The sequence below is a fragment of the Rhinopithecus roxellana genome, chromosome 16, assembly GCF_007565055.1.
Source record: "Rhinopithecus roxellana isolate Shanxi Qingling chromosome 16, ASM756505v1, whole genome shotgun sequence".
In the NCBI taxonomy this organism is placed as follows: domain Eukaryota; kingdom Metazoa; phylum Chordata; class Mammalia; order Primates; family Cercopithecidae; genus Rhinopithecus; species Rhinopithecus roxellana.
The window spans coordinates 48,240,393-48,253,185 of NC_044564.1; the positions used below are offsets into that span (position 1 = coordinate 48,240,393).

General features: G+C 40.5%; 2 protein-coding genes across 8 annotated transcripts in view; one reads left to right on the forward strand and one right to left on the reverse strand.

Moving 5' to 3' along the window:
• The window catches only part of TRPM3 (transient receptor potential cation channel subfamily M member 3), a 938,690-nt gene that overhangs the window by 188,053 nt on the left and 737,844 nt on the right, over positions 1–12,793 (forward strand). The window lies entirely within an intron of this gene.
• LOC104662043 (26S proteasome regulatory subunit 4) lies at positions 9,166–10,747 on the reverse strand. The gene has a single exon (XM_010362919.2). It carries the CDS (start codon positions 10,706–10,708, stop codon positions 9,386–9,388), a length of 1,323 nt encoding a protein of 440 aa, XP_010361221.1. The 5' UTR covers positions 10,709–10,747; the 3' UTR covers positions 9,166–9,385.

Genomic DNA, 12,793 nt, shown 5'->3' on the forward strand with positions numbered 1-12,793 from the left:
GGTGATTATTCCCTCAGTTGATTCCATGGTCCTTGTACATATTCATGGACATCTTGTACCTGGACTTGCTGTGATTGTGCCAGAATCAACACACAGCTTTGCTTTTCTTCTCTATGCAGAACCATGTAAGTGCTATAGAGGACATGAAAGTAAATAAGATGAGATCCCTCATGACTAAGAAATGTTTCCCTGCAAACATATACAGGGTTAACTGACACCTCCATGGAGATCTGTAATAAGTGCCCTGAGAGCTACTGCTCAAAAGGTTGGAAGATGAAAGATACTGTTGTAGACTCAGAGGTCTTCATGAGACTCACCTTTTGGGGTTTTTCTTTCTCGCAGTCTTGGAAGTAAATTTTAAGCAAAATAAACAGTCTTTGTACTATCTTCTCATTTTTTGAAATTTAATTTTTGTGAAATGAAGAGAGAAGATATTTGTACAAATTTGGTCACAGTAACACTTTAGACATAGTAAAAGTTTAAAAAATGTAAGCAAACTTGGAGTAAAGTTATACAGTCAACTAAGATGAAGGTATGAAAATTACTATGAAAGCACTTACGATATAACGTCAAATACAAATCAGGATTATAATAGTTTTAAGTAGAAGACAAAAAACTTAAAAATAATGGTGGTCAGTGAGAATTGTGAGATCATTAGTTATTTTTAATTTTTCCAATTGGCCTTAAAGCCATTGTCATGTTTATGAACGCTTTAAAACAAAATTAAAGAGATTAGATATTCAAATACAGTTATTAACATCAAGAAATTAAAGGTAAAGAAGATGGTCGAATAGGAACAGCTCCAGTCTGCAGTTCCCAGCGAGACCAATGCAGAACGCGGGTGATTTCTGCATTTCCAACTGAGGTACCCCGTTCATCTCATTGGGACTGGTTAGTAGGTGCAGCCCACAGAGGGTGAGCAGAAGTAGGGTGGTGCGTCGCCTCACCAAGGAAGTACAGGGGGTCGAGGAACTCCCTCCCCTAGTCAATGGAAGCTGTGAAGAACCGTGCTGTGAGGGACAGTGTTATCCAGTTCAGATACTACGCTTTTCACACAGTCTTCAAAACCCACAGACCAGGAGATTTCTTCGGGTGCCTACACCACAGGGGCCCTGGATTTCAAGCACAAAACTGGGAAGTCATTTGAGCAGACACTGAGCTAGCTAGCTGCAGGAGTTTTTTTTTTTTCTTTTTTTTTTTGGTACCCCAGTGGCACCTGGAATGCCAGTGAGTTAGCACTGTTCACTCCCTTGGAAAGGAGGCTGAAGCTAGGGAGCCAAGTTGTCTTGCTAAGCAGATCCCACCTCCATGGAGCCTAACAAGCTGAGATCCACTGGCTTGAAATTCTCACTGCCAGCACAGCAGTCTGAAGTTGACCTGAGACACTTGAGCTTGGTGCGGGGAGGGGTGTCTGCCATTACTGAGGCTTGAGTAGGTGGTTTTCCGCTCGCAGTGTAAACAAAGCCCCTGGGAAGTCCGGACAGGGTGGAGCCCACCCCAGCACCACAACACTGCTGTATCTAGACTGCCTCTTTAGATTCCTCCTCTGTGGACAGCGCATCTCTGAAAGAGAGACAACAGCCCCAGTTAGGGGCTTATAGAGAAAACTCCCATCTCCCTGGGACAGAGCACCTGGGGGAAGGGGCAACTGTGGCCACAGCTTCAGCAGACTTAAACGTTCCTGCCTGATGGCTCTGAAGAGAGCAGTAGATCTCCCAGCACAGTGCTTGAACTCTTCTAAGGGACAGACTGCCTCCTCAAGTGGGTCCCTGGTCCCTGTGGCTCCTGACAGGGAGACACCTCCCAACAGGGGTCAACAGACACTTCATACATGAGAGCTCCCACTGGCATGTGGCAGGTGCCCCTCTGGGACGAAGCTTTCAGAGGAAGGAGCAGGCAGCAAACTGCTGTTTTGCAGCCTCCACTGGTGATACCCAGGCAAACAGGTTCTGGAGTAGACCCACAACAAACTGCAGCAGACCTGCAGAAAAGGGGCCTGATTGTTAGAAGGAAAACTAACAAACAGAAACCAATAGCATCAACATCAACAAAAAGGATGACCATGCAAAAACTCCATCTGAAAGTCACTAACAGCAAAGACCAAAGGTAGATAAATCCATGAAGATGAGGAAAAACTGGCACAAAAAGGCTGAACATTCCAAAAACCAGAATGTTGCTTCTCCAAAGGATCACAACTCCTTGCCAGCAAGGGAACAAAACTGGATGGAGAATTAGTTTGATGAATTGACAGAAGTAGGCTTCAGAAGGTGGGTAGTAACAAACTCCTCTGAGCTAAAGGAGCATGTTCTAACCCAATGCAAGGAAGTAAAGTACTTTGTGAAGCATACACAAGTATTAATAGCTGAATCGATCAAGCAGCAGAAAGGATATCAGAGATTGAAGATCAACTTAATGAAATAAAATGTGAAGACAAGATTAGAGACAAAAGAATGAAAAGGAATGAACAAAGCCTCCAAGGAATATGGGACTCTGTGAAAAGACCAAACCTACGTTTGATTGGTGTACCTGAAAGTGATGTGGAGAATGGAACCAAGTTGGAAAACACTCTTCAGAATATTATCCAGGAGAACTTCCCCAACCTAGCAAGGCAGACCAACATTCAAATTCAGGAAATACAGAGAACACCACAAAGATACTCCTCAAGAAGAACAACCTCAAGAAGAACAACCCCAAGACACATAATTGTCAGATTCACCAAGGTTGAAATGAAGGAAAAAATGTTAAGGGCAGCCAGAGAGAAAAATCTGTCCAGGTCACCAACAAAGGGAAGCCCATCAGAATAACAGTGTATCTTTCAGCAGAAACCCTACAAGCCAGAAGAGAGTGGGGGCCAATGTTCAACATTCTTAAAACAATTTTTGACCCAGAATTTCATATCCAGCCAAACTAAGCTTCATAAGTGATGGAGAAATAAAATCCTTTACAGACAAGAAAATGCTGAGACATTTTCTCACCACCATTGACTACTTTACAAGAGCTCCTGAAGGAAGCACTAAATATGGAAATGGACAACCAGTACCAGCCACTGCAAAAACAACCCAAAATGTAAAGACCATCGACACTGTGAAGAAACTGCATCAACCAATGGGCAAAATAACCAGCTGGCATTATAATGACAGGATCAAGTTCACACATAACAATATTAACCTTAAATGTAAATGGGCTAACTGCCACAATTAGAAGACATAGACTGGCAAGTTGGATAGAGAGTCAAGACCCATTGGTGTGCTGTATTCAGGAGACCCATCTCACGTGCAGAGACTCACATAGGCTCAAAATAAAGGGATGGAGGAAGATTAACCAAGCAAATGGAAACAAAAACAAAAACAAAAACAGGGGTTGTAATCCTAGTCTGTGATAAAACAGACTTTAAACCAACAAAGATCAAAAAAGACCAAAAGGACATGACATAATGGTAAAGGGATCAATGCAACAAGAAGAGCTAACTATTCTAAATATATATGCACCCAAACAGGAGCACCCAGATTCATAAAACAAGTTCTTAGAAACCTACAAAGAGACTTAGACTTCCATACAATAATACTGGGAGACTTTAACACCACGTTGTCAATATTAGACAGATCAACGAAACAGAAAATTAACAAAAATATTCAGGACTTTAACTCAGCTCTGGACCAAGTGGATCTAATGGACATCTACAGAACTCTCCACCCCAAATCAACAGAATATACATTTTTGTCAACACCACATCACACTTACTCTAAAATTGACCACATAATTGGAAGTAAAACACCCCCCCCAGCAAATGCAAAATAATGGAAATCATAACAGTCTCTCAGACCACAGTGGGATCAAATTAGAACTCAGGATTAAGAAAGTCACTCAAAACTGCACAACTGCATAGAAACTGAACTACCTGCTCCTGAATGACTACTGGATAACAAAATTAAGACAGAAATAAATAAGTTATTTGAAACCAATGAGAACAAATACACACTGTACCAGAATCTCTGGGATACAGATAAAGCAGTGTTTAGAGGGAAATTTATAGCACTAAATGCCCACAGGAGAAAGCAGGGAAGATCTAAATTTGACACCCTAACATCACAATTAAAAGAACTAGAGAAGCAAGGGCAAACACATACAAAAGCTAGCAGAAGGCAAGAAATAACTAAGATCAGAGCAGAACTGAAGAAGATAGAGACATGAAAAACTCTTCAAAAAAAAAAAAAAAAAAAAAAAAAAGCAATGAATCAAGGAGCTGGTTTTTTTAAAAGATTAACAAAACAGACTGCTAGCTAGACTAATAAAGAAAAGAGAGAAGAATCAAATAGACATAATAAAAAATGATAAAGGGGTTATCACCACTGATCCCATAGAAATACAAACTACCATCAGAGAATACTATAAACACCTCTACACAAACTAGAAAACCTAGAAGAAATGGATAAATTCCTGGACACATACTCCCTCCCAGGAAGTGTCGAATCCCTGAATAGATCAATAACAAGTTCTGAAATCGAGGCAGTAATTAAGAGTCTACCAACCAAAAGAGCCCAGGACCAGATGGATTCATAGCCAAATTCTACCAGAGGTACAAAGAGTAGCTGGTACCATTCCTCCTAAAACTATTCCAAACAATAGAAAAAGAGGGACTCCTCCCTAACTCATTTTATGAGGCCAGCATCATCCTGATACCAAAATCTGGCAAAGACACAACAAAAAAAATTTTAGGCCAATATCCCACATTAACATTGATGAGAAAATCCTCAATAAAATATTTGCAAACCGAAACCAGCAACACATCAAAAAGCTTGTCCACCACGATCAAGTTAGCTTTATCCCTGGGATGCAAGGCTGGTTCAACATACTCAAATCAATAAATGTAATCCATCACATAAACAGAACCAGTGACAAAAAACACATGATTATCTCAATAGATGTAGAAAAGGTCTTCGATAAAATTCAACACCGCTTCATGCTAAAAACACTCAATAAACTAGGTATTGATGGAACATATCTCAAAATGATAGCTATTTATGACAAACCCACAGCCAATATCTTACTGAATGGGCAAAAGCTGGAAGTATTCCCTTTGAAAACCAGCACAAGACAAGGATGCCCACTGTAACCTCTCCTATTCAACGCAGTATTGGAAGTTCTGGCCAGGGCACTTGGGTAAGAGAAAGAAATAAAGTATATTCAAATAGGAAGAGGGGAAGTTAAATTATCTCTGATTGTAGATGACATGATTGTGTATTTAGAAAACCTGATCATCTTAGCCCCAGAATGCCTTAAGCTGATACGCAACTTCAGCAAAGTCTCAGGATACAAAATCAATGTGCAAAAATCACAAGAATTCCTATACACCAATAATAGACAAACGGAGAGCCAAATGATGAATAAATTCCCATTCACAATTACTATGAAGGAAATAAAATACCTAGGAATACAACTTACAAGGGATGTTGAAGGACCTCTTCAAGGAGAACTACAAACCACTGCTCAAGGAAATGAGAAGACACAAACAAATGGAAAAACATTCCATGCTCATAGATAGGAAGAATCAATATCATACAAATGGCTGTACTGCCCAAAGTAATTTATAGATTCAACACTATTCCCAGCAAGCTACCATTGTCAATTCCTTCACAGAATTAGAAAAAACTACTTTAAATTTCATATGGAACCAAAAAAGAGCCCACATATCCAAGACAATCCTAAGCAAGAAGAACAAAGCTGGAGGCATCATGCTACCTGACTTCAAAGTATACTACAAGGCTACAGTAACCAAAACAGCATGGTACTGGTACCAAAAAAGATGTATAGACCAATGGAACAGAAATAATACCATACGTCTACAACCATCTGATCTTTGACAAACCTGACAAGAGCAAGCAATGGGGAAAGGATTCCCTATTTAATAAATGGTGTTGGGAAAACTGCCTAGCCATATTCAGAAAACTGAAACTGGACCCCTTCCTTATACCTTATACAAAAATTCACTCAAAATGGATTGAAGATTTCAGCGTAAGACCTAATAGCATAAAAATCGTAGAAGAAAACCTAGGCAATACCATTTAGGACATAGGCATGGGCAAAGACTCCATGACTAAAACACCAAAAGAAATGACAACAAAAGCCAAAATAGAAAAATGGGGCCTAATTAAACTAAAGCGCTTCTGTATAACAAAAGAGACTATCAGAGTGAACTGCCACCCTACAGAATAGAAAAAAATTTTTGCAATCTATCCTTCTGGCAAAGGGCTAATAACCAGAATCTACAATAACTTCAACAAACTTACAAAAAAAAAAAAAACCCAATCAAAAATTGGGCAAAGGATATGAACAGATACTTCTCAAAAGAAGATGTTTATGTGGCCAAACACATGAAAGAAAAGCTCATCATCACTGGTCATTAGAGAAATGCAAATCAAAACCACAATGAGATACCATCTCATGCCAGTTAGAATGGTGATCATTAAAAAGTCAGGGAATAACAGATGCAGGAGAGGATGTGGAGAAACAGGAATACTTTTATACTGTTAGTAGGAGTATAAATTAGTTCAACCATTGTGGGAGACAGTGTGGCAATTCCTCAAGGATCTAGAACCAGAAGTACCGTTTGACCTGACAGTCACATTACTGTGTATATACCCAAAGGATTATAAATTATTCTACTATAAAGACACATGCACACATATGTTTATTGAAGCATTATTCACAATAGCAAAGACTTGAAACTATCCTAAATGCCTATCAGTGTTAGACTGGATAAAGAAAATGTGGCACATATATACCATGAAATACTATGCAGCCATGAAAAACAGTTCATGTCCTTCACAGTGACATGGATAAAGCTGGAAACCATCATTCTTAGCAAACTAACACATGGACAGAAAACTAAACATCACATGTTCTCACTCATAAGTGGGAGTTGAACAATGAGAACACATTGGCACAGGGAGGGGAACATCACACACCAGGGCCTGTCGGGGGATGGGGGCCTAGGGGAGGGATAGCATTAAGAGAAATACCTAATGTAAATGACAGGTTGATGGGTGCAGCAAACCACCATGGCACATGTATACCTACATAACAAACCCGCATGTTCTGCACGTGTATCCCGGAACTTAAAGTATAATTTAGAAAGAAAAGCTCTGTTAAAATATTTTTTAAAATTAAGGGTAAAAATTCATCGTGATACTTGATACCCAAAATAATTAGTAGTCTATAACTTTTAAGAGGGCAACTTTCAGGATACTGAGACCAGGGAAAATTCTATTAGCCCTTTGGGTCTCAGATTTCTTGTCTGTAAAATATTCTGTGAATGTTGGAAAGATTAAATGTAATAATGCATGTAAAGTAATGATCGTAGTACCCAGGGGCCAGCAATTGCACAGGAACATATGAATTTAATGTATTAGTATCTTTTAAGATATTGACATATTATTGAAAATTAAGTGTTACTTTACAGGGTAGAAATTCAAAATGAAAATTCCACAGGTAAATACCAAATAATCATTATCATATAAGTCATTCACCTTACAAGTAGCAAAATAATATGAGATACAACAGAGAATTCCTTCTCAGTAATGGAAAAAAATATAAATGATGGATAGGTTGTACTCCCTATAATAAATAGAATTCATGGGGACTTTAGCTTGAAAGCTCACTGCTGAACAAGTGCAAAGGAAGTATGGCCAGGTCCGGGTGGCTCAAGAGATCAGATGCTGGAGCCAGGCTGCCTGGATTCAAGTCCCAGCTTTGCCACCAGCAGCATGAACTTAACCTCAGTTTCCCCATCTGAAAAGTGGGGTTAATAACAGCATTCACTGTATAATGTTATTGGTAAGGCTTAAATGGCCCAAAGTGTGCAAAGAGCCTGGTACATAAATGAGGGACATTTAATTTACCTAGAAAATGTGCCTATAAAGTTTTATGCCTTTGAATATTTTCATTTTCATAACTTCAGCTTTTTATCTGCTCTTAGAAAATGTAAAATCCTGATACTTTTTAGATGGTGGAAACCTTCAGATATGTGTTCTTGAGGCATAAATACTTATTGAACGAGTACAAGAAAATCATCTCACAATGCAATTTAACAAGTAATGACCAAATACCTCCATTCCCCCATTTTACATATCTGATAAAGAAATATCACTTCATTCTTAGAATATGAAGAAGTTAGACTTCTGGATGAACATCAAAACAGTTATCAAAATATCAGCTATAATGGAGAGATATTAACTGTGGGATGACATTATCAGAAGACCTATCAGCACTCTGTCTCGGCTTTAAAAGTCAGTATACATGGAAGTACAGACTTAGTACAAAGATACATTCCCTTGCATTTACTGGTTTTAAAAAGATGTTTTCCTCAGGAGTGCTATACATACAGTTTCTCCTAGTATAAATCAATTCACTTTATTTAAGTTGTAGATATAAATTTGTAAAGAAAACATATCTTAAATAGCTTAATTAGGCTCATGCTTTGCTATTACAATGAAAAAAAAATCTTAATGTTTTGCCCTTACTATCAGATAGTTTTTACTGGCCAGTCATTGGGTCCATGGCATGAAGATTCTCATCACACCAGCACTGAAATCACTATATTTTGCCTAAACTGTTCTTCCTCCTGTTTTCCCTCTTCTGAAAAGCGATCCCACCATCTACTAAGTTACTCTATTTGACAACCTGGGATCCATCTTCTTCTCTCTCTTCTTTACACACTATCAACCTATCATCTAGTCATTTACCATATTCTCTGAACTCTCTTCCCTATCCTTCATCTAAGAGCCTGTCCCTTCCGTTTTCCTATCAATTTAAGGCCTCATGATCTTTATCTGTACGATTTCAGCTCTCTCCTAATGGGTTTCTCCTCTGGTCCATCTGCTACATTACTTTAGAAGGATAACTTTTTTTTTTTTTTTTTTTTTTTTTGCCACATTAACTCAGCCTTTATTAAACAACGAATATCCCTGGCTCTGTGGTAGTGACCATTTCCCGCCGTAATTACTGTTGAACGCCAGCTCTGGGGGTGTGACGCGGGGAACGCATAGTGAGGTCCACACTCCTTGTGACTGCAGCCTGAGTTCCTGTCCAGAGGCTTCCCTGCAGCTGGGTCCACCCACAGCCTGCTGCTGAGCGGTAGGTGTGTGTGGAGACTGCAGAAACAGGAAGTGTATGTGAAAGAGCACGCTTTATTGGGAAGCAGACTGCTGCAGTGACCAACAGACAGACCACCCAATGGGCACTTACACATAGTACTCCAAAAGACACAGGATGCTTTGCTAATAAAAATCAATGGGAACAGGGATTCTTCTGAGCAACTCCCCCAACCTCATCCCTTTCAGGGATTGAGAAATTTCCCAACCATTTTCCTGATGGCAGCCGTGGTTCACTAGAGATACAGCCCCTCAGGGGTGCCTTCCTGTTTCTTATAAAGAACATTTTCTTTAGATTTTTTGAAGTCTTCATTTGTTACTTTCATTCTACGTTCTCTTAAGGCCATCAGACCAGCTTCTGTACAGATTGCCTTGATGTCAGCACCAGAGAGGTCATCTTTAGCCATGATCAAGTCGTCCAGGGTTACATCATCAGCCAGCGTCATCCTGCTTGTGTGAATCTGAAAGATGCGCTTCTTCGTCTTTTCATCAGGCAGGGGGAACTCAATCTTCCTGTCAATGCGGCCTGGCCTGATAAGTGCTGGATCCAGAGTTTCTATTCGGTTTGTGGCCATGATAACTTTCACATCTCCCCTAGAATCAAATCCATCCAACTGGTTCAGCAGTTCCAACATTGTTCGCTGAATTTCTCTCTCCCCACCAGAATTGGAGTCATATCTTTTTGTCCCAATGGCGTCAATTTCATCAATAAACACGATGGATGGTGCATGTTCTTCAGCAACTCGAAACAATTCCCGTACGAGTTTGGGCCCATCACCTAGGTACTTCTGAATGAGTTCAGAGCCAACCACTCTCAAGAAAGTGGCTGAGGTTTGGTTTGCTACAGCTTTGGCTAACAAGGTTTTACCTGTGCCAGGTGGACCATAGAGAATGACCCCCTTAGGAGGCTTTATACCCATCTCTTCATAATATTCAGGATGGGTGAGAGGAAGCTCCACAGATTCCTTAATTTCCTGAATTTGGTTGTCCAACCCCCCAATATCCGCATAGGTCTCCTGGGGGGCCTTTTCCACCTTCATCACTGTGACCAGGGGATCCGTGTCATCCATCAGCACCCCTATCACAGCATGCACCTTGTGATTGAGCAGGACCGAGCAGCCAGGTTCCAGCAGATCCTTGTCTACAAATGAAAGAATGCTGACGTAGTGTTCTGAGCCCACAGATGTAGACACGATGGCATGATTGTCATCAATGATCTCTTCCAAGGTTCCTACTGACATCGGGGTCCCCCTCAGATCATCCACTTTTGATCTTTCCTCCTCTTGCTTTTCTTCTAATGGTTTCATTTGTTCCTGATTTCTAATGAATTCTTCCTCCATGAGAAGATAGTCTTTAATTCTCTCTAACTTCAGTAATTTTAACCGGCACTGAGTGTGAGGTGTCACCAGTGGCAGTTTGCTGGCAGCGTCTGGTCCCTTCGTTTTCTTCTTCTTTTTCCCCACTCTAGTTGGTACAGGAGGTTCATATTTCTTCTTCTTGTCCTTGTCATCCTTCTTGCCACCTCCAGGACCATGACCACCACTCTGACTTTGACCCATCTTGCCTTTGCCACTTGAGCTGCCGCTGCCGGAAGTTCCTCCACTAGAAGGATAACTTTAAAGCAACTCTTCTACTGATGCAAATTTACTTTATATGACTAGATATTTCCCAGAGTACTCGGCAAACACTCATTCTGCACATGTTAAAGAAGATATATTTGATGGCTAACATGGTGAAACCCCGTCTCTACTAAAAATACAAAAAAAAAAATTAGTCGGGCGAGGTGGCGGATACCTTGTAGTCCCAGCTACTTGGGAGGCTGAGGCAGGAGAATGGCGTGAACCCGGTAGGCAGAGCTTGCAGTGAGCCGAGATCAGGCCACTGCACTCCAGCCTGGGTGACAGAGGCAGACTGTCTCAAAACAAAAGAAAACAGAACAACAATAAGATAATACATTTGAGAAATGCTGGCCGGGCGTGGTGGCTCACGCCTGTAATCCCAGCACTTTGGGAGGCCGAGGCGGGCAGATCACAAGATCAGGAGATCGAGACCACAGTGAAACCCCGTCTCTACTAAAAATACAAAAAAATAGCCGGGCACGGCGGCGGGCGCCTGTAGTCTCAGCTACTTGGGAGGCTGAGACAGGAGAATGGCGTGAACCTGGGAGGCGGAGCTTGCAGTGAGCCAAGATCGCGCCACTACACTCCAGCCTGGGCAGCAGAGCGGGACTCCGTCTCAAAAAAAGAAAACAACAACAACAACAAAACAACAACAACAAAAACAAAAACAAAAAAAAAAAAAAAACCAGAGAAATGCTGGCTTAACCATGTTAGGGTTCTTCATTGTAAGATTTATCAGAATGTTTAGGATTTATACATTATGAATATCCAAGATGTTATAATTTGCAACTTTTCCTAAATTTTACTTACCTCTGTGTGTGTGTGTTTAACAAGAGTACCGAGAGAATTGGTTTGCTCTGGAAACTACTTTGTAAAATACTATTTTATTTGCCTCTCTAAGCCTTCAAATTTCACATCAACTTGTAAGTCATAGCACACATTTTTTACATGCCTCACAAGGGCCTCCTGCTATCACCCTAGCCTCACACATGGCGCTTGTTCTTGCACCTACCTTTTGTTTTGGCCTCGTCAAACTGTGTCTAGGTCCCATATCAGGCATACTGTCGTGGCTCTCATGCATTCTCCCTATCTGAAATCCTTTCCCTTAGCTCCTCTACTTGAAGTCCTCTTCACCCTTGAAGATGAGGTTCAAATATCACCTTTTTAAAGCTTCCTCCGACACACCCAAGGAATCTTTTTTTCCCTCTATACACTCCCCGTATGGAGCTCTCTCTTGGAGTCCTCATCACATTTTACTAAGTTTTTTGCATACCATTCTCCTTATGTACCAGTCTGGGGGATCCTTTATCATCAGTGTTCTTCAATCCTATGTGCCTCGCACCTGTCACATAGTTGGTGCTCACTGAGAAAAAGAGTAGTTCATCTCTAGTGGTAAATGGACACACCACTGTTGAGAGAGGGGCAGTGCAAGACAGTTAGGACGACAGTGAAATCAGAGGTAAGGCTGTGTTTACTCATTAATACAATGACTTCAGCCATGAAAACATTATCCCCAGAAACTGCATCTGAATTCCAACTCCATTTCCTCCTCAAAAAGATGCTCTCCAATCAAATGTTGAGCATTTGTAACTTTGAAGATTACTTCCTACTTTCTCTCTTTTCTAAATTCACGTTCACCATCCTTCTGAATAAAAGAAAAAAGAGACAGAATGGCCTTCAGATGGGCTGAAATCCTTATTGAGTATGTCACATCTCAGATCTTGGAAGCAGATCAAAGGAAAAGCAATAAATTGATTTTTTTTCTTTTGATTTAACCACCCACTCTTGGTTGGCTATAGATCATTCATTTTTGAAAACAAGATAATTGTGGCAACAGCTGTCTATAAGAAGCTGCAGAGTTGGCTTTCTTCCAAGAGAAAAGAGATTCAGATTATGAATTTACTCAATAATAACCTTACAGAGTTTTTACAACTAAAACGAGCATATAGAAACCCATCATTTTACACATAATAGGATGGATGCTGGCACAGAATAAAAGACTTGCCCAAGGTTACAAGAAGTACA